General features: G+C 47.8%; 1 protein-coding gene across 2 annotated transcripts in view; it reads left to right on the forward strand.

Moving 5' to 3' along the window:
• Positions 1-20,483, forward strand: part of HYDIN (HYDIN axonemal central pair apparatus protein) — a 395,035-nt gene that overhangs the window by 354,523 nt on the left and 20,029 nt on the right. For both annotated transcript variants that reach the window (XM_066348740.1, XM_066348741.1), the window contains exons 63-76: positions 335-613; positions 2,575-2,717; positions 3,370-3,588; positions 4,578-4,738; positions 7,377-7,474; positions 8,270-8,462; positions 9,659-9,871; positions 10,350-10,488; positions 11,838-12,003; positions 14,677-14,824; positions 15,258-15,465; positions 16,564-16,785; positions 18,272-18,441; positions 19,075-19,273. In XM_066348740.1, the coding sequence (XP_066204837.1) occupies positions 335-613; positions 2,575-2,717; positions 3,370-3,588; positions 4,578-4,738; positions 7,377-7,474; positions 8,270-8,462; positions 9,659-9,871; positions 10,350-10,488; positions 11,838-12,003; positions 14,677-14,824; positions 15,258-15,465; positions 16,564-16,785; positions 18,272-18,441; positions 19,075-19,273 (2,558 nt within the window). The remainder of the gene's footprint in view (positions 1-334; positions 614-2,574; positions 2,718-3,369; positions 3,589-4,577; positions 4,739-7,376; positions 7,475-8,269; positions 8,463-9,658; positions 9,872-10,349; positions 10,489-11,837; positions 12,004-14,676; positions 14,825-15,257; positions 15,466-16,563; positions 16,786-18,271; positions 18,442-19,074; positions 19,274-20,483) is intronic.

The raw sequence follows: 20,483 nt of genomic DNA on the forward strand, positions 1-20,483 counted from the left end.
GGAGGGGAAGAGAGAGACAGAGAGGAAGGAGAGGGGGGGTGGAGAAGCAAATAGGCGCTTCTTCTATGTGCCCTGGCTGGGAATCGAACCCGGATCCCCCGCACGCCAGGCTGACGCTCTACTGCTGAGCCAACCGGCCAGGGCCCCAGTAACTGTTTTTGTTGGAGGGCTAATCAGAACCAACAGAGAGTAGGATGCCCAGTGTTATCACCAATGGCCACTGTAAACAACGCTCCTTTTCACACTAGGGCTGTTTTCCCTTAAGTCAGGGTCTTCATGGATGCATCTTACTTTTTAACTGATCCTTAATCATTCCTCTCTCTTCTCTTTGCAGTACAAAAAGCTCACACAGCTTCCCTGGTTGTTGCTCCTGGAGACATAGCTGAATTTGATGTTGTTTTCCATGCCCAAAAGGTTGGGAAAATGACAGGCACGATCCACTTGTCAGTGGTCAACAATCAGTATGAGGACACAATCATCCACATGGTGGGAGAGGGCTACGAGGACGACATCACCTTGGACAGCGTCCACGGGCTGGGGGTCTCCACCAGCCAGGAGGCCTCAGATCTCTTCGAGGTCACCGAGGCAAAATCTATGGAAGACTTGGTGGCAGGTGGGAGAAGCGGCAGTGAGGTGTTGACAACTGGTTGGCTCGTGGGTCATTTTCATCAAGAATGAAATTTAAATAACAGATTAGCTGGCTCCCTGGGAATTTAGGACTGCGTCTCCTCCCCATCACTGCATGCTCTTTTGTGCCTGGCTCCATCACTGCTCTCGTCTCTGCGTTCCCTCAAGGAACACTTATAGAGTCTGTGCATGTGCCAGGCACTACACTGAGCCCAGGACTTCCTAAGGGTAATCAGGGTCTCTGCCCTGTGGGGGCTCACAGTGTGAGCTCAAATTCAAGTTCAGCAATCAACAAAATTCAAAATTCAAATTCCTGATTAGCTAAAAAGTGAATACACGTCTCTCTGGATTTCCCTGTTTATATCTATTAGCTGGCTTACATTGCCATTGTCTGTTTCATCTGAACCATGTGTCCTAGAGACGGTAGGCTTGTTTAACTAGGCAGGCATAGTTAATGCCTCCTCCCAGGCGTCCTTCTCCCCAGCCTCATACTCAAATGCACTGAGAACCTGACAGCGTCAGCATTACCTGAGAGCTCCTTAGGAATGAGTATTTCAGACCCTACCCCAGCATCTCAGACATACTGAATCCAAATCTGCATTTTAACAAGATTTCTAGGTGATTTGTGTGTGTGTTAAAGCTTAAGACACCCTGTTCTGCAGTCTATCAAGTGCTGCCGCTTTGTTTGGCTGACTATAGGCTTTGGGGTAGGAAAAACTCACTTTATCATTATTCTCAAAACACATTTGCTAAGCACCCTAATTGTATGCCGGATTGCTACAAAGTGAGTTATAAATACAGGTTCACCGTTTTCCTAGGAGCTTAGTTATAGTCCTGGAATGTAGCATTGCACAGTCTACATAACATGGGTAAAAACCAACACTCCTCACCCCTGGCTGTGGCTGCAGGGTGACATCTCTCTTATCAGAAGTCAAGCAGGAGCCAGAAGTGAGCCCTAGTTCAGAAATCAAATTTCATAATTCTAATGGGCTTGCCACATTTAGAAAATCAGAATACAAGAGTCCTCATTAAATGTGAATTTCGGATAAACGATGAATTATTTTTTAGTTTGTGTGTCCCAAAATATTGCATAGGACATATTTATATTAAATATTACTCATAGTTGCCTGACCAGGCAGTGGCGCAGTGGATATAGGGTCAGACTGGGATGCAGAGGACTCAGGTTCGAAACCCTGAGGTCTCCAGCTTGAGTGTCAGCTTATCTGACTTGAGCGCGCAGGCTCACCAGCTTGAGCGCAAGGTCGCTGGCTTGAGCATAGGATCATAGACATGACCCCATGGTCTCTGGCTTGAGCCCAGAGATTGCTGGCTTGAAGCCCAAGGTCACAAGGTGTCACTCACTCTAATGTAGCCCCCAGTCAAGGCACATATGAGAAAGTAATCAATGAACAGCAAAGGAGTGGCAACAAAGAATTGATGCTTCTCATCTCTCTCCCTTCCTGTCTGTCTTGTCCCTATCTGTCCCTCTCTCTGTCTCTCTCTGTGTCACACACACACACAAAAATTTAAATATTACTCATAGTTTATCTGTAATTCAAATTTAACGGGGTCTCCTATATTTACTCCAGCAAACCCTAACCCTTAGTAGTATTGTTTCAGCAAACAAATGGAGTAGACACCTATGTTTTCTCTTGGAGGCAAGGGCCAAAATGGATAGATGAATAGACGGATGAGCAGATGCATAGATGGATGGATGTATTAATGGATAGATGAATAGATGAAGGATGGGTGGATGGATGGATACATAGACTCCCCAAGGAGGGAAAGCTTACTGCTCAGGACTCTAGTTTTTTCCAATAGAGCCATCCAAGGAGAGAGGGGTGACATGAGGGTGAGGCCCAGTGTCTTTTGGGTGCTGCCTCCTCTGGGTAGGAGTCCTAGGAGGAGGCCATGGAGGACTCACTGGCCTTCTGCTTGTATTCCCAGCTGCTCTGGTGGACCACATTCAGTTTGGGGACTGCCACGTTGGAAACAGCTATAATGTGAGCTTCACAGTCACCAACCACAGCCAAGGGAATGTGATACGGTTTGAATGGCCCCTTTTAGCCACAGTTACTTTTTCCCCACAGGTAAGTGAAAGCCATTCACTATTTTCTGAGCTCCCTTAGGCCTAAGCCAAACCCAGTGATTGTCAGTCCATTTTAATGGGTAGGATGGACCTCACTCAAACCAGTATTGGAGGACACTGTTCATCCCCCCTCTGATCTAAGAGCAGAAAGTAAGGTCTGCCAAGACTGTTGCTAGGCTGATGTACTATGTACATCTATCCATAATTTGTATAGATCATATTGATTAAAAAACACAGTTGGTTAATTTAAGAGTGTGGTGTCTGGACCCATACTGCTTGGGTCTGAGTCCAGCTCTTCTGCTATTAATGGTATGACCTTGAGCAAGTTATAATTTTCCTTGTCTGTAAAGGAGGGGAAATAGCTATATATCTCAAAGCATTGTAATGGGGATTGGTAGAATTGTGTACAGGTTTAGAATAGTGCCTGAAGCAAGTAACAGTATGATAAACATTAGCTGCTCTTGTTTTTATGATTATATTTCTATATAAGACTTTGTACATATTAAAGACAATCCACATATCAGCCTTGAATGATACTTTTTTTTTTTTTGCCAAGACTTTTGGGTCTACCCCTTCTCTAAAATGCTACCATCAGATAGCAAGAGTCCTCAAGATTGAATTTTCAAAAGTACTAATACCAGGCTCTTCCTCAGATCGGCCACCTCCACCCTGGGTGTGCGAAGGACATAGTGGTGACCATAAAGTCAGAGCTGCCCATCAACCTGAAGAAAATGGGAATCAAGTGCAAGCTCTCCAGAATCATGTTTCAGCAACCCGTGGAGCAGGTTGCGGACTGGGATGACCGCATGCGCACAGTCAAGTGGGTGGACGTGCCCAAAAACACGCCCGGGGCTTTGGCTACAAAACGAAAAGTGAGTAGGGACTTCAATCACAAATATAGCCAGGCCTACAGAGCCTGGAAGCCTGCTGCTCTCACGTGTGATGTCTCATCATTTCCTTCTTTTATGGAGAAAAGAAAAAGTTCCCATTCCATTTGACTCTGATTTCAAAAGTGACAAACTGAACTTCTGAGCATGCCACCATCCGTACTGCGTGTACCGCACGAACCACCCGTCTGAGTCGGGAGAGCTTTAGATTAAGTCCTGATATCTAGTTGAACAGGTCCTCCCACCTTTTTCTTCCTGATAGCGTTTTCTTCTCACTCTCTACCTTCGCTGTAAGAATACAGTCTAGGCCACATATAGCATACAGAATATATGTTAATTGACTGTTTATGTTATCAGTAAGGCTACCGGTCAACAGTATAGGCTGTTATAGTTGAATTTTGGGAGAGTCGAAGTTTATTCTTGAGTCAATTTTATTAAATTATTTTTCTAGAATTTGCCTTTCAACTAAGTTTTCATATGTAGTTTTCAGAAAATGATTTACAATACTTTCTTATCATATGTTTAAATCTGTGGGATTGATAATAATATCCCTCTTTTCATTTCTGATACTGGTTATTTGTATTTTTACTTTTTTTTTTTTTTCTTGATCCATCTCACCAAAGGTTTTTAAAGTCTTTTCAAATAACATTTGGCTTTGTTGGTCCTTTTTGTTTTAGATTTATTTTCTATTTTATTAATATCTATTCCTATCTTTATGATTTCCTGTCTTCTACCATCTTTAGAGTCTGACCCCAAAACGATATCTGTGCCATCCTAATGCCCTCAGTAACTTTTTGTTTCCTTTTCCGTTTATGAGCCATTTCAGGTTGGCCTTAATCCTTCATCCTGGAACTTGAGTTTACGAGTCGGTGTTAATTTGCATTAGTAGATTGGTGTACTGCCATCGCCCCCTACCCCACGTCCCTGTGAGACAGCAGCTCTGAGTCACTGAGGACACGGTGCCTTCGTTACAGGTGATCGAGACGGATCCCGAGCCTGCTCACTCAGTGCTGGAGGAAAACTACCGAGAGCTGCCGCTGCAGATCAGTGCCAACATCAACTTCGCCTCGTACCAGTGCCAGGCGAGCGACATGTGCTTTAAGGAAACGCTGGTTTACCAGACCCGAGTGTTTGAGTGAGTCTTCAAAAGCCTCCCGGCACTCATCAAAGAAATTCTTTTGTTTCATCGTTGCCTCACTTGTTTGTCACACATTTATTCAGTGTCTGTGGACAGCACATACCAGGCGTCGTCAGTGTAGCGTGCACCAGAGTGTCTGCTTGGGTCCAATGAAACATTCAGACCCACAAAGCAATTGAAGTTTACACTTGAAATCAAGATATACACCAGGAAACTGGCATTAGGCGACCAGCTTCAGTAGGAATAGTCTTTGCAGCAACTCGTAGCATCGCTCAAAAAAGTATTCTTGTTGCCGCGCCCCAGGTGACAGCTCAAACAACATCCACTCTAGTGGGGATGGGGGTCATCTTTGCTAAGAAACCCCATGGCCAACAGAAGCCAACATTCCTCATGACTCTCTCCATAGGTACAGCTTCCAGGACCCCGGAGGAGACATGCCTAGTTACAAGAGACACCATATTCACAGAACCCCAAAGCTACAGCTCCCCTCCAGATAATCGTAATTCCTTCCAGGCCAGATGCAGTTCACTAAACAGAGATCACTTTTACTATAGACAGTGTTGCCTGATGACACAGCTGACATTTCTCTTTTATTTTCCAGGGAAATTGAGCTAGAAAGTTAATTCAAAGTCAAAATTATCCTTGGAAGGAAAAGGGGTTATGTTAATCCTTCACACACACTCAGATGCAGGGATACAAAGGTGCTGTGGGTTCTGCTCTCAATAAGTTCATGGTCCTGAGTTGGGGGTAGGAGAATGGGTGGAAATAGGTAAAGTGACGGTCACAGCGTGGTGTCCTGTGTAGGCAATTAGAGTCCCTCAGGCAGACTGAGATGTGGGAGAGACAGTGTCAGGGGAGACTTCCCTGTCTTCTACTGGACCAAGTGACACCCCTGCTGAATTTTGGAGCACAAACAATGACGAGAGAAGAAAAGAGGGCCTTCTAGGCAGAGACAGCAATGTACAAAAAAGAGAAGGCCTGTGATTGATCTTTGAGAATTACAAAAATGTCAACCATGGACATTTCTACTTCATAAAAATCAGTAATTAATTTGTTCAATTCATTTTGCATTTGTTGCACTTAAAGTGTGCTCTCAAATTGTCATAGCCCCAAAAGACATAAGGAAAGACATGGGATCTTCTGCTGGTGCCCGCTAGACCTAAGGCAGGGAGCAGGGAACTCTGGCCCGTGGACCAGCCAGGCACCTATTGTGTAAATAGGGTTTTGTCGGCCCACAGCCATGCATGCCCATCACTCTGTGTTGTCAGTGGCTGTGTTTGCTGCTGCAGAGACGTACCACACGCAAAGCCAAAGAGTCTGACTCTCTGGCCCTTTTCCTAAACCAAGAATTATTTTTATGAAGACTCTTCATAAAAATTCCCTTAGGATGAAGACCACTATTCATAAATTCATACAATAAAAACAAGCCCTAAAAGTCAAAGCACTGACTTCAGGCATACCTGCATGGTCTACCTGGATGGGATAATGGAGAGCTAATCCCTAAACCCACCTAGCTCTGCTCCCCCTAAACTCTCAGCTCTTACTAGGTCCCTAAAACAGGAGAGTGTGTCTACTTCCTTCTCTTACACAACCGTTTTTCTTATATCAAGACCTCATCCTTCTGCTGTCACTGTCTATGATCACATTTAAAAGTGATTCCGAGAAGACTTCTGTCTCCCACCTCGTGTCTCAGAGCAGGGAAATTTAAGGCAAGAAAATCATTCCACTGATTCAGAATGTGAGACGAGTCTGTGTCTCAGCCAGGGAAAGCATCTCGGGAAGAGGCCCGGTGGTTTCTGAGGACAGGGACATTGTTTCTGGTGGCAAGGGATTCAGGAGAGGAAGGGGCTATGGAATTTGCACCCCAGGAAGGTATTGTCATGTGAAATAGATTTTGTTTCCTCTCTCCTGGGAATTTTTCAGGATTACCATGATGCATGCTGGGAGTTCATTGCATAGGGTGCCAGTGGTATGTGGGATGACTTTAAGGGCTAAACATTTAGATATTTTCACTTTAATAGTTAGGTTTATATTTTGTGTTTTGGAAGGAAATATAATCGATATATCAAATGCATGATTTTTAAATAAAATTGCTTAAAACTTGCCTTTTGGCCCTGGCCAGTTGGCTCAGTGGTAGAGCGTCGGCCTGGCGTGCAGAAGTCCCAGGTTCGATTCCTGGCCAGGGCACACAGGAGAAGCGCTCATCTACTTCTCCACCCCTCCCCCTCTCCTTCCTCTCTGTCTCTCTCTTCCCCTCCCGCAGCCGAGGCTCCACTGGAGCAAAGATGGCCCGGGTGCTGTGGATGGCTCCTTGGCCTCTGCTCCAGGCGCTAGAGTGGCTCTGGTCACAACAGAGCGACGCCCCGGATGGGCAGAGCATCGCCCCCTGGTGGGCGTGCCAGGTGGATCCCGGTCGGGCGCATGCGGGAGTCTGTCTGACTGCCTCCCCGTTTCCAGCTTCGGAAAAATACAAAAAAAAAAATAAAAACAAAAAAACTTGCCTTTTGAAGAAATTAAAAAAACAAAAACAAAATGACTTACTTGACTTAAAAGTAACTGTAGGCGGTGGGTGTGCAGACAGGACGACAGTCATTTGCAGCACGTTTTTCACAGCTGTGCCCTGATCTGCTCGCAGGTTGGAACTGGTTAACACAGGCAGCGTGCAGCTGGAATTCAGCTGGACCTCGGAAGAGACGGCCAAGGCTGTCGGCTTCGTGATGCCAGATCACCAAGGTAAACGCAGTGACAGGCAAAGCCCAGAGTTTGAACTGAGTCCCCAGTTAGCAGAAGAGCCTTGTTCATGGAGAAGCAAACTGCTCCCACACACCCACACCCCAAAGTGATGACAGAGGAGCAAAGCAGAGGCCTCCTGACATCTGCAGAGCCGAAAGGGCCCGAGAAACTCAGAGCTGCCCTCTGCCCTCCTGGAGCCCGGAGCCCCGTGAGGCCAGCACCCCCTCTCAGATCCCTAGGAGTCTTTTCTGTTAGATCTTAACCTGCTAGGAGAGTGCAGAGCCTTGAAGAAAATAGTGAGAGCTGTGAGCTGTCTCCCCAGCAAATTGCATACCGTGCCCAATTTGTTGTTCATGCACGTGAAGCACTTACAAAGGGACCCAGCACTTAGTAGGCAAACGTCCATGTTACTGCTTCATTTTGCTTATTCCCAGACCTTCCGAACGGGCCCCCAGATTGTGAGCTCTTACTTTAAAATAGTGATTCTCCCAAAATGATGTTCACAGCCCATTATTTTTGAGGTAAAAGACTCACAGACATCTACTTGACCCAGTCCCTTGAGCCAAAAGGGAACAAATTTGAAAACTTGATGGAATCAATTGCAGTATTTTTCATGGGTCACCTGTGAGAGCTGAGTCAATTCTTTGCCCGTAGTGCCCAAAGTTAAGTAGATCTGCCAGAAGAGGCGAGCTCACAGACCCCACAGAGGGTCCCTAAGGGCCTGCGAGTGGGCTGCCTTCTCCTCGTCCTCCCAATGCAAATGCAGAGTATCACTGGCTCTCTGTCTGCCCCCAGGTTCCTCTCAAAAAGATCAGCTGAGCCAGGGCAGCACGCCGGACAGCGCCATGGACGCCTGGAACGGATCTCCCCCGCAGTCCTTCTCTGTGGAGCCCGTGTCGGGCATTGTGCCCGTGGGTAAGACCGAGAAGATCAAAGTGAAATTCTCCCCGTTGGAGGTTGGAGACTTCGAGAGCAGACTTGTCTGCCAGTAAGCAGATGTGCCCCCCAGAACAAAGCTCTGCCACTCCTGTCCTTCTCTCCCACCACGACCTCCATTCACCCAACCTGAGAGCCCGCCCTGGCCCCAAATTGCCACATTGCACTTTGGAAAGATTCTCGGGGGCCACCCTTTGGAGAACAAGGAGAATTGGCCTTTTGTGTTGCTCATCAACCCTCTCTAGACTCTTCCTCTGGCCCACCTCTCGCTTCCCGGCCACATACGAAAGTCCACAGGGCAACAGAATAGTTGGCAGCCGGGTGGGTTCCATTCCCGGGACAAGCATGAACTTGGGAAGGCGTTCTTGTTCCTTTCCTGACACGAGGCTTCCTGGTCTGTAAAATGCAAATAACAGTACACACCTTGCAGAGCTGTTGTTAAGACGGAATGAGGTGATTCAGTGAAGCGTAGAGCAGTGCCTGGCACAAAATAAGCACAACAAACATTAGGTGGTGCTGATGGTGGAGGTGGTAGACCTGGTGCCTGGGAAGCAAGGAAGAGATGGGGCCCGGACCCAGTTAGAGAGCAGCCAACCCAATTACCCCGGGCAGTGGAAGTCCCCGACGTGGTACCCACTCCCAGGAAGGCTCCATGGAGAACACTCACCTAACAGAGGAATTCCAGTGAGCCACGGCTGAGTGGGGCAGAGACCTATCTGAGCCACAAGAGCCTCCCGGAGACCCTGCCATCACCCTGCAGGGACTGTCCTGCCCCTGGGCCACCTGAACTCAGACCTGGGGCTGGAAGTCATGTTCAGTTCACCTTCTCCTGGGAGCTCAGGATACTTTTCTAGGATTCCTGCATCGGTGGGATACTTTCATATCCCACTAGATGCCCACAAGGGCCCAGAGGAAAAGCCTCTGCTCATTTTACAGCAGGGAGGTTTCCTCACCTCCGATGGAGGACATAACTCGAGGCCATACCAAGGCACACAGAAGGGACCAGAATCCAGGCTCCTCGTACTCAGCCCACTCACGCATTCATCCACTCAGCCGTTGATCCGTGAACGCCTCCTATGCGTCATGTTCTGTTCAAGGCCCCGAGGTTATGTTATTGACCGAGACAGACTCGGCCTCTGCTCTCATGGAGCTCACATTTTAGTAAATGTAATATTCATTTCCAACCAACTAAGAAAGCAACAATTGGTTAAAACTAAAAAGTAAATAGAAATAACTTTATCCTCTCAGGATTCCCAATCTGCCACCTGGAGAGCAAGGCCCCGTGCTGTCAGCAAAGGGGCGGAGCTGCTTGCCCATCTGCCATTTCGACCTGAAAGTCTCGGACTACATCACCGGGCATCGGCGCAACCCCGATCTCCGAGGGCCCGGGGGTGGGGCTCTGTGCCCGGACACCCAGGTGATCGAGTTCACCAGTGTGGGCATAGGAGGGAAGAATCTCCGGTGAGTTGCTTAGGTTTGCATCAGTTGAGTTCGTATCAGTCAATCCTCCCAAAGAAGCCAGAGGAAGAATTCCGAGAATGGAGCTACATGGGTTCCCAGAAGCAGGCTTGATACCCGTGGGGGTTGACTGGAGAGAGCTGCTACAGTAAGAAAGCTGATTCTGTCTCCTTCGTTCTGACACTGGGGGAAATTTAGAAAGCTTTAAAATGTAATCCCTGAGCATGACCTTGACCATAGAGGATCGCTAGGACAGATGGACCCTTGACATCATTATTATTACTCCAAAGTCCAGAGCTCCAGCCATACTTTGGACCCCCAAGTGAGATGTAGTTTTCATTTCTACAGTAACAGAGTATCTGGAACAGCTCCAATACCCACCCGTAGGGGGGACGTGCGAGGGCAGGCCCTAAGAAAGTTTCTCTTAATCCTCACCCCCCCGCCCCTCACTCTCTGCTATGAATTCTTCCCCCTCGGCCAGGACTTTTACAATCCTGAACCCAACCGCTAGCAGCTACTCCTTCAGCTGGATCTCTGAAGAAATCGAAAGTCTCCAGAACCCTTCCGCCTTCACATGCCTTACAGAGAAGGGCTGCATCGCCCCTGAGAAGAAAGCCGAGGTTTGTGTGTGAATGAGGACCACTCAAGCCAGGGCTTTAATCACTCCATCCCTGTCTGCATGGCAAGTGGGCCGTGGACCAGAGATGGAGTTTGGGAGAACAGCCTAATGGGGCGTCCATCAACACGTGTTTCTTGAGTGGCTACTATACACATTAGGCAATCCTCATGGATGAGCAGACCTGAACTCTCTTGGTTGGTCATGAAGAATCAGATCTCCAGTATTTGGAGTTTTGAAAACGGAGATTATTAAAGCAAGGAAGGGGAGCTGTCCATCAATACCTGGACACTACGGGACAGTGTTGTTTTTGTCCAGGGGATGGACAGCAATGAAAGGACACAGATGTGTTTTCACTTGGTCAGGCCAAGGGGCAAAACAGAAAGCGGAGTCATGTTCCATATCTTAGTCCCACTGTTTCCACGGTGATGTAGGTTAAGGGGCCAGGCTTAGAGAAGTATGAACTCGCTGGCCCAAAAAGATATGTAGGCCCCAGGTGCTGCACATCCTGCAGAGGATCTCAGAGGTTGAAATAAGTCTGTGAAACAGAAATTCCAAATACACATGCCTCCAGGAAGGCCATGCAAATGAGTGAGGCAGGCCGAGGGGACCATGCAGTGAATGCTGGGCTCCAGAGCTGGCTGCCACTGTGCTTCTCTGGTAGATGCCACCACACAGACAAGAGGGCCCAGGGTTGCCAACCTACCCAAATTTTGGGGGGTAGGTCAAAATTCCAAATTTTTTTTCTGAATCTCTTCATTTGTACATGCCATACACAGGATTGGTGTGAAATATGGCTGCCCTGCCAACAGAGGCTGTGGATGCCCCTTAGACCTGTGGGCAAACAGTTACATGCCTTTCAGAGAGGGTAGAAAGGTAGTAATGTCAGCCATCAGAACCCCAGTGCTGACAAGCCTCTACGGGCACATGAAGTGAGTAAGCCACAGGGCAGGGGTCCCCAAACTACAGCCCGTGGGCCACATGCGGCCCCCTGAGGCCATTTATCCGGCCCCTGCTGCACTTCCAGAAGGGGCACCTCTTTCATTGGTGGTCAGTGAGAGGAGCACATTGACCATCTCATTAGCCAAAAGCAGGCCCATAGTTCCCATTGAAATACTGGTCAGTTTGTTGATTTAAATTTACTTGTTTTTTATTTTAAATATTGTATTTGTTCCCGTTTTGTTTTTTTACTTTAAAATAAGATATGTGCAGTGTGCATAGGGATTTGTTCATAGTTTTTTTTATAGTCCAGCCCTCCAACGGTCTGAGGGAGAGTGAACTGGCTCCCTGTGTAAAAAGTTTGGGGACCCCTGCCACAGGGCCTCTCAGCGCTCTGTCCCACTGTCTTCTTAGATTGTGTTCCAGTACACGCCTGTCCATCTGAACATCACAGAAGCATTCTGGACTTTCTTGATCCCCGAACACAACATCACAGTCCCTTTCCTGCTGGTCGGCAAAGCCTCTGACCCGCTCATCATTCTAAACAAGTCCCACGTCAACCTCAGCTGTCTCCTCATCGGTAAGGCTGCCCTGCCGGCTTACGTTCAGAGCTGGCATGACCTACAGCAGAGGGAAGTGGGACCAACCCAGCAATGAGCTCCAGGAGCAGACTTGGGTGGGTACTTCCCCTGGTGCCTTCTAGAAGCATGTCTGACGGCCTTTCTCACTGCTCACAAAGCCACAAAATATTTACCTCTCAATCCGATTTCCGTCAAGTACCTTCTAAACGCATACCCTAATAACCAGAGGAATGAGGGAGCCTTGCTGCAGAGCCTACCTGCGAGATTCCTTTAGGGTCTGGACGACGATCTCCACCTCCAGAGCCTCCTGTCAGCCCCATCCCACTGCCTGGTACCCCAGATTGTGGGCTGTATTTGTTGGCATCTTGGTATGTGCCACAGTAGTCAGATTTCTCTGCCATCCTTCCGTGCATTCATTTGGTTCAACAAACATGATCAAGCCCCTGTGTGATCTGGGCACGTTTCTGTGAGCGGGGGATGCCAGGGATAGGGCTCAAGTCCCCCCCCCATGATGGTGATATTCTACAAATAGGAAGCAGACCCCCCAAAACTAAAAAAGCAGAATATATAACACGTCAGGTGTTGATGAGTGTTCCAGAGGAGAATAAAGCAGGTGAGAAAAAAGAATGCCTGTTGGCCATGGGAAGATGACATTTGAGCAGAGACCTGAAGGAAATAAAGGAAGTGATTGCTAGGTCCTTTATAACCCTATGACTATCACAGGGATGTGTTAAGTCTCTCTGTGTGTGTGTCTGTGTGTGTGTGTGTGTGTGTGTGTGTGTGTGTAAAATGCAACTAAAGCCAGAAGAGTTTTAAGTAATTCAATTTTTTATTCATAAAAGTAATAAGACAATCAATGGAGTGCTGTATAAGGAAAGATCGAATAATCTCTCCCCGCCCATCCTATCTCATCCTTCCCTTTCCTTCAAAGAAAACTAGTGTTAACACTTTGGTATGTAGTATTTCCATGCATTTCTTATACTGATACGTCTAAGTAGGCAGGAGGAAATAATAATGTTTAATAGGTTTTCAAAAATAAGTGAGCAGTGTATCATAAAAATATTAACAGCAAGAATAATAACAGAATTTAATCTAGGAATGCAAGGGTGGTGCATTTTGATATAATCATCACATTAACAGTTTAAAGAAGAACAACCATGTCATATTAATACATACTGAAAAGTCATTGCTAAAGTTCAGCAGACATTCTTAACAAAAAACTCTAACAGGAAAAAAGGAACAGAGGAAATCACTAGAGTCATGGCTAGGAGCAGAAGGTGCCCAATGCGGCAGGCAGATGGGGGTTTGCTGAGCTGTGCACCTTAAAACCTGCACAGTTTTGCAAACCAGTGTCAACCTAACAAATTCAATAAAATAGTAAAAAAAATAAAAATGTATTTTCAGGAAAAATATGTTATCCAAAATCAAGAGGCAAATGTTATCTTATAATAAACCACTAAAACCACATAGTTAAAGTCAAGAATTAGGCAAGGCTGCTCGTTACCACTATTATTATTGAACACTTTCTTAGTGACTTTAGCAAATACAATAAAACAAGAAAATTAAGTAATTAGCATAAACATTGGGGGAAAAGAGACAAACTACCTCATTTTTCTGTGGTTGACAACATCGGACAGAGAGAACTTCAAGAGGCTGTAGAGGAAAGCAAAACAAACCCTAAATCGACAAGATAAGAGAGCTGGTGGCTGGGTGTGCGCCACAAATGCCGAAATCAATGGTTTCTCTTTCTTTTCGCAGTGGGCACCAAGAAACAGAAACAAAGAATTCTATTTAGTATTGACAAAACCTATGTAATATCTAAAGAGCAACATAACAAGAAAGCACAGGACTATCTGAAGAAAACTATAAAATCTTGTTAAAATGCCCCCAGAGAATAGCTAAATATTTGTCGAGTCTCCCAAAAGTAAACGCAGATTTAATCAAGTTTCATTTAGAACCCCAGCTAAGGTTACCAGGTAGAATGCAGACACATACAGTAGTTAAATTTGAATTTCAGAGAACGGTTAATAAATTTTAGAATACATATGTCAGCATAAGCATGTCGCATGTGATAGTTGAGCCATATTTATATTAAAAAATTATTTGCTTCATCTGGTAACCTTAATCCCAAAGGATTGCGGGAGTGAGGGAGAATTGGATAAAATGATTTGAAAATGTATGTGGAAAAATAAATGCTCTACAATAGTCAAGGAAAGTAAGAAAGAGCGAAATAGTGGTAGCAGATATATTAGTGAGGGCCTTCAGGATGCAGGGGTGATTTCTAAAGACACGAGCAGGGTTAAGGGGCCTAAAAGGGAAGAGGAAGCCCCATTAATAAAACGCCAGAAGGCAATGGGTCTGAAGGGACCAGGAGGGAAGATAGTGTCACCAGAATCCCAGGAGAGCTGTGACGGAGGCAGATGTGTCACCTCGCGGAAGCAGGCAACCGGTGGAGTCAGTTCTAGAGTAAGAGCGGGAATCCCTGCAGGAGAGAGGGTCACTTGCAGAGCTAAAGGGAAAAGGAGCGATAGTGAAAGGCTGGTGAGCTTGGAAGAGGAAAGAAAAGCTGGAGAATGGCTTGGAAGAAGGTGCCCCTTGCCTGCAGAGCGGGGTCTGCGGAGCCGCTGAGGAGCAGGCCCGGGCTCCCACTGAGGGCGCCGTTTCCTCCGCAGGCCACGAGGCCAGGGAGACCGTGCAGCTCATCAACAGGGAGGAGCAGGGGTTCAACTTTGCCTTCCAGGACAACTCCCGATATTCTGAAGGTTTCAGTGACAGCCTGGTCGTATGTCCCATGGAAGGCTGGCTCCCACCGATGTCCAGGTAAAGAAATGGGAAGGCTCCAGGACTGCATCCTCCCGGCATGGCGGCGTGCAGGGCCTGCCAGCCAGAACCGGTTTCCCTTAGCGTGCCCCGTTTATAGTCTTCCAACTCCGAAGTTAGATAGTAACAATTCCACCTCTGTACTCCTTACTCCCTCTTGTTCATTTTCCCGATGAATTGTGGAGCATTGGGGATTTAAGTCCTTGTTTCCAATATTTTCTCTTACGTGTATTCTTTTTCTTAATGTCTACTATATTTGTGAATCCATAAAGCAATGCCCTGCCTTGCCTAGAAAACCTTCACAATTCATCTTAATTTGGAGCTATAATGCCTTTTCCTCATAGTGTATGTGCTGACCCATTGGGCTCACATCCTTTAGCAGGTCTTACCATGCGGCCTAGTGACCTAATCTGTTGTCTTCTTCCCCAACCAGGTTGCCGATTGATATTTTCTTCACACCGAAGCAGGAAGGAGATGTGAATTTTAATTTGATCTGCAATGTGAAAAAGAAAGTCTACCCTTTGACCTTAAATGTCAAGGCTGAGGGCTATACTATGAATGCAGAGGTCAAGTGCAAAGACAGGACTGGCTCAGTCTCTCTCTTGACTCCCAGTCAGACTACCACTGTCAACTTCTACGAGGTAAAGGTGTGAGAGCGCCTTGCTCTCTCTCGTTTTTTTGTTGTTTTTTTTTTTCATTTTTCTGAAGCTGGAAACAGGGAGAGACAGTCAGACAGACTCCCGCATGCGCCCGACCAGGATCCACCCGGCACGCCCACCATGGGGCGATGCTCTGCCCACCAGGGGGCGATGCTCTGCCCATCCTGGGCGTCGCCATGTTGCGACCAGAGCCACTCTAGCACCTGGGGCAGCGGCCAAGGAGCCATCCCCAGCGCCCGGGCCATCTTTGCTCCAATGGAGCCTCGGCTGCGGGAGGGGAAGAGAGAGACAGAGAGGAAAGCGCAGCGGAGGGGTGGAGAAGCAAATGGGCGCTTCTCCTGTGTGCCCTGGCCGGGAATCGAACCCGGGTCCTCCGCACGCTAGGCCGACGCTCTACCACTGAGCCAACCGGCCAGGGCTCTCTCTCGGTTTTGATGCTGGCTGGGAAAGGTAGTACCAGCAAATACCAGCTGAATCTCTCTTTTTCAAATGCCAGGGCCTCTGCCTCAGGTGGTAGAATGGCTCTGATTGCAGCAGAGCAACACCCCAGAGGGGCCAACCATCGCCCCCTGGTGGGCATGCAGGGTGGATCCCGATCAGGCACATGTGGGAGTCTGTCTGTCTGCCTCCCCACCGCTTCTCACTTCAGAAAAATACAAAAAAAATATTTTTAAAAAATCAAATGCCAGGGAGGTCAGGAGAACAGAGCAGCTCCATCCCCAGGATATGTATGGTTTTGATGTGAACGCTTTTCTTATTTTATTTTTCAGGGGATGGAGAGATGGTAGGGAAGGGGGAGAACGCTTATATTAAACACACAGGAAAGGATGTTTGGCTACCAAGGGAAGGTTACGAATTAGACTGTCGTCTAACTCTTTAGATATGAGGGACCCCCAACACTTAGTAGCTCTTGCTGGAATATCTGGCCACATAAATCTAATGATACTTACCTCAATAACATCATCTTTCATTCCTATTTCCCCAAGGATGTTTCCCCCAGCGCGTCACATGTCCTGATCCCAGAGGAGTGAACCATGGTTTGCACTTACTCAACATACTGTCCTTTTCTCGGTCTCTCAGGTGGAGTTTAATGAATGTGTCCAGTGCGAATTCACCTTCATCAACACTGGAAAGTTCAACTTCAACTTCCAAGTCGAGCTCTCCGGCCCCAAAGCCCTGCTGCAGTACTTGGAGTTTTCGCCCGCAGACGGCAGGGTGGATGTGGGGCAGAGCGCGCCTGCCCTCCTGTCTTTCCAGCCTCTTAAGAAATGTGTCCTGAAGGGCCTGGAACTGAGAATCAAGGTGAGACCGTGGAACGCGGTCCCACACTGAGAGCACTTCCAGCGCTGTCCTGGAAGAGCCATGCTCCGGGGAGTTTCTGGTCCTCTCCGCCCTCCCTGAAGTACCCGCAGCGGAGCGTGGCTGGGCTGGAGACAGCCCCACAGTCTCCATTCACGGCCTCCACCGAGGTCCCGGTGAGTGGGTGTCAGGTGAAAAGCAGTTGAGCAGCCACGCACTGGCCAATCATGCGGCCATTAAAATAAGTGAGGGAGATAGAATGGAAGCGGAGAGAGAGAGGATATATACAACATTTTCCAAGGTAAGTTACTGCGTGAAAAGCCAAGGAATTGCGATACAAACAGGGATGGCAGAGAAGGATGGCTCTGAAGAGAGCTGCTCTATGGCAGTGAGAACACCGGCAAAAACTATCAAAATCAACTCTTTCAGAACTCTCAAAATGAACCTTTCCCGCCTTGGCATATGGGCCTTTGGCCTCATGGTCACAAGATGACCGTCCCTCCTGCCGCCCTGCGCCTGCGCGCCAGCGTGGGAATGAGGGGAAGAACCTGAAGGCAGGATGCTTTCCCAGCAAGCCTTTGACTCGTTATTCACCACAGGGCACCTTTTGTTTACATCCTGAGGACAGAACTGTGTCTGGTGGCCACCCTTAGCTGCAAGGCAGGATGGGAAATCATACAGTTCTTGTCCTGTTCCACCTGACTTATTCACTTAGCATAATACGCTCCAGATCCATCCTGTTGTTGTAAATGGCAACAATTCATCTTTTTATGTCTGAGTAGTATTCCACTGTGTATATATATGTACCATGTCTTCTTTATCCAGTCATCCATTGAGGGACACGTAGGGACCACATGATCTCGCTCGTATGTAGAATAGAAAACAAAAACAACAAATAATCTAACAAAACAAACATACCTACAAAAAGTAGGCTTATCGATACAGAGAACAGAATGGGGCTTGCCAGAGGGGAAGGGAGTGGGGGGCAGATGAAGAGGGTAAAGGGGTCAAATACGAGGTGACAGAGGATATGAAACTTAGGTGGGGAACATGCCAGAGAGGACACAGGTGTCATACTATAAAGTTGTACACCTGAAATTTATCTCATGTTATTAACTAATGTTACATCAATAAATTTAATTTTTACAAGTATTTTCACTGGGCACAAGCAGTCAGAGCCCTGATAATAAGGAAGCCCTGGGATCAGATGTCGGCAGTAACTAAGTGTCTGCCACGCCCCTCTGCCTTCCAGAGGAATCACCTTCGGGAGCACAGCTAGAGGCAGTGTAGGGTCTGATTGCAGAGCAGCCCCGCTTGCTTTTCTTCAATAAACAGACTTCTAACCTATGGGTCACAATCTCTGCACCTGGAGCCCTGGGACCTGGATTTTTTAAAACATTCAACTGCCTCCCTCCTTCCCCTGAGGACTTAAGGACCCTTCCCTCCCATGTCTCCTAATCACACTCCACCTGCCGTTTCCTCCCCGCAGATAAGCCATGGCCCAACATTTACGTGCAGCATCGCAGGCTGTGCTGTGAGCCCCGCTGTCCATTTCTCCTTCACCAGCCACAACTTCGGGGCCTGCTTCATCTACCAACCCGGGATGCCCCCCTGCAAACAAACCCTGGTCATCACCAACAAGGAGGAAACGGCCTTGAGGTAAGCGGGCCTCCCAGAGCCTCCAGGTGAGTCTGCAGCCAGCTCCTCCTGGATCCTCCAGCTTTCACTGCTTCAGTCACTTTATCTCCTTTAATCCTCACAACAACCTTATGCAGGAGCTACCACCTTCCCCCATTTCACAGATAAGGAAACTGAGACCCAAACAGGCTAAGTAATTTTTGTAAGTTCACATGGTAGTTGGTGATAGAGCCTGGATCCAAACTCCTCCTGTCTGACCCCAGAACACATCCTCCTGTCCACGCTCTCTGCCACCCAGTTACTTGAGGAAGCACTTCCTTCCTGTGAGAGGTACAAACCAGGAACTGTGCTCTCAAGAAAGAGAGGCTGGACAGAGTGAGAAGGTCACTGGGCAAAGGGGTCATGGGACGTTGAGTTTGAGGCCTGGTTTTGCCAGGATCTCAGGGTGTGATCTGAGGTAAGTAACTTGACTGTGCCCAGAAAAACGTGGGCTGGATCATGGCTGGGGTCCCTTCCAGCCCTTCAGCCCTGTGACTGTAGGACAGCCGGGCAGGAACTCTATCAGGACCAAGCTCAGAGGGACAGGGGGACCGAATCAGTCCAGCTGGGTCAGCCTTCTCGGGGCTCACGCACCTTCCCCCTGATTTTCTCCAGCATAGATTGTCTGTACACAAATACCCCCCACCTCGAGGTGAACTTCCATGTTGATGTGATAAAGCCAGGAAGGACAATGGAGATTCCAATCACCTTTTATCCTCGAAAAAGTATCACTTATCGAGAACTCATCCCCTTTGAAATCAATGGGCTCTCCAAACAAGTAGTTGAAATCAAAGGAAAAGGCACCGAATTGAAGGTAAGAGATGTCTGGGAGCCCCTCGACTGGCACCCTCCTTCCTGCCTCTCCCGGCCGCTTTGGCCCACCAACGCCCACACCCTTCCTCCGCTCCACACATATCCCGCCCCTGAGCTGCTCTACCAGAGGGCAGCTGTCCCACTGAGGGGGGTGTCAAATCAGACTCAAGTGAATTGTAGATCTAACTCAATACCAAACTCGACTGTATCGAAGGGTACAAGCAGTGACTGCAGGCACTGGAGAAACACTCTGTTTCTCGGGAAAGGTTGAGACTGTCAGATGCAGGACCATGCATGTCCTCTTCCTCTCACTTTAGGTTTTGTTTTCAGGTTGAATAAGCAAGATTTCTTTTAAGCAATGTCTGCAGGCATATGTTTTAGTTACAGAACATCTGTCCTTAGCACCCGGGATGAGATTTCCCTGAGGGCATTCCTTCTTACCAGGTCCCCCTAATAGGAAAGGAACAGTCCTGTCTTTCTACTAATCTCTCTCTTCCCAGTTTCGGGGAACAAAGTGTCTGTCCAGTGGGAGTAGTTGCATTGAATAGGAGGTTTTGAATGACTAAAGGTCTTCCAAGATTCTCAGGAATGCATGGGACATTCGGCAGCAAAGAGAAATGGAGGAGTGTGTTCCTGGCAGCCTTCCCATCAAGCCAGTGGAACGACAGGACGATGCCACCTGCTGTGTCTGTACCCAAGGCAGTGACAAGGGTCCCTTCCGACGTCACTGATTCATTGATTTGTTCATTCTTTCATTCACTCATTCAGCACCCGTTATGTATTAGGTACTTTGGGAAAATCCAGAAGTGACTTAAATGTGTTTTCTGACATCCAAGAGCTCACAGGCTGACACTAAAGACTCTTGCTTTGGCGAGCAAAATGGAAACATGTGGGCTAGATATAAAGATAGTTGGAGGGCGAGAGCGCAGTTCAGTGACTGATCAAATGGCAGTGACCAGTGGGTGCTGCTCAGTGGGGGTCAGTGCCATCCTGGAGGGCCAGGCCCAGCATAGCCTTCATCTGATCCAGGCCAACGCTGTGTTCAGTAGATGAGGACTTTGAAATGTATTCACCTCTCCACCTCTGCCGCCACCATTCCAGTTCAGATCAATCACCCTCATCTCCCGCACCTCACGGCTTCCCCTCATGCCCTCTTCCTGTCTATCTCCGCAGAGGAGGAAGCCGGGCTCTCTCACAAAGTACACCTTGGG

Source organism: Saccopteryx leptura, chromosome 9, assembly GCF_036850995.1.
Source record: "Saccopteryx leptura isolate mSacLep1 chromosome 9, mSacLep1_pri_phased_curated, whole genome shotgun sequence".
In the NCBI taxonomy this organism is placed as follows: Eukaryota; Metazoa; Chordata; class Mammalia; order Chiroptera; family Emballonuridae; genus Saccopteryx; species Saccopteryx leptura.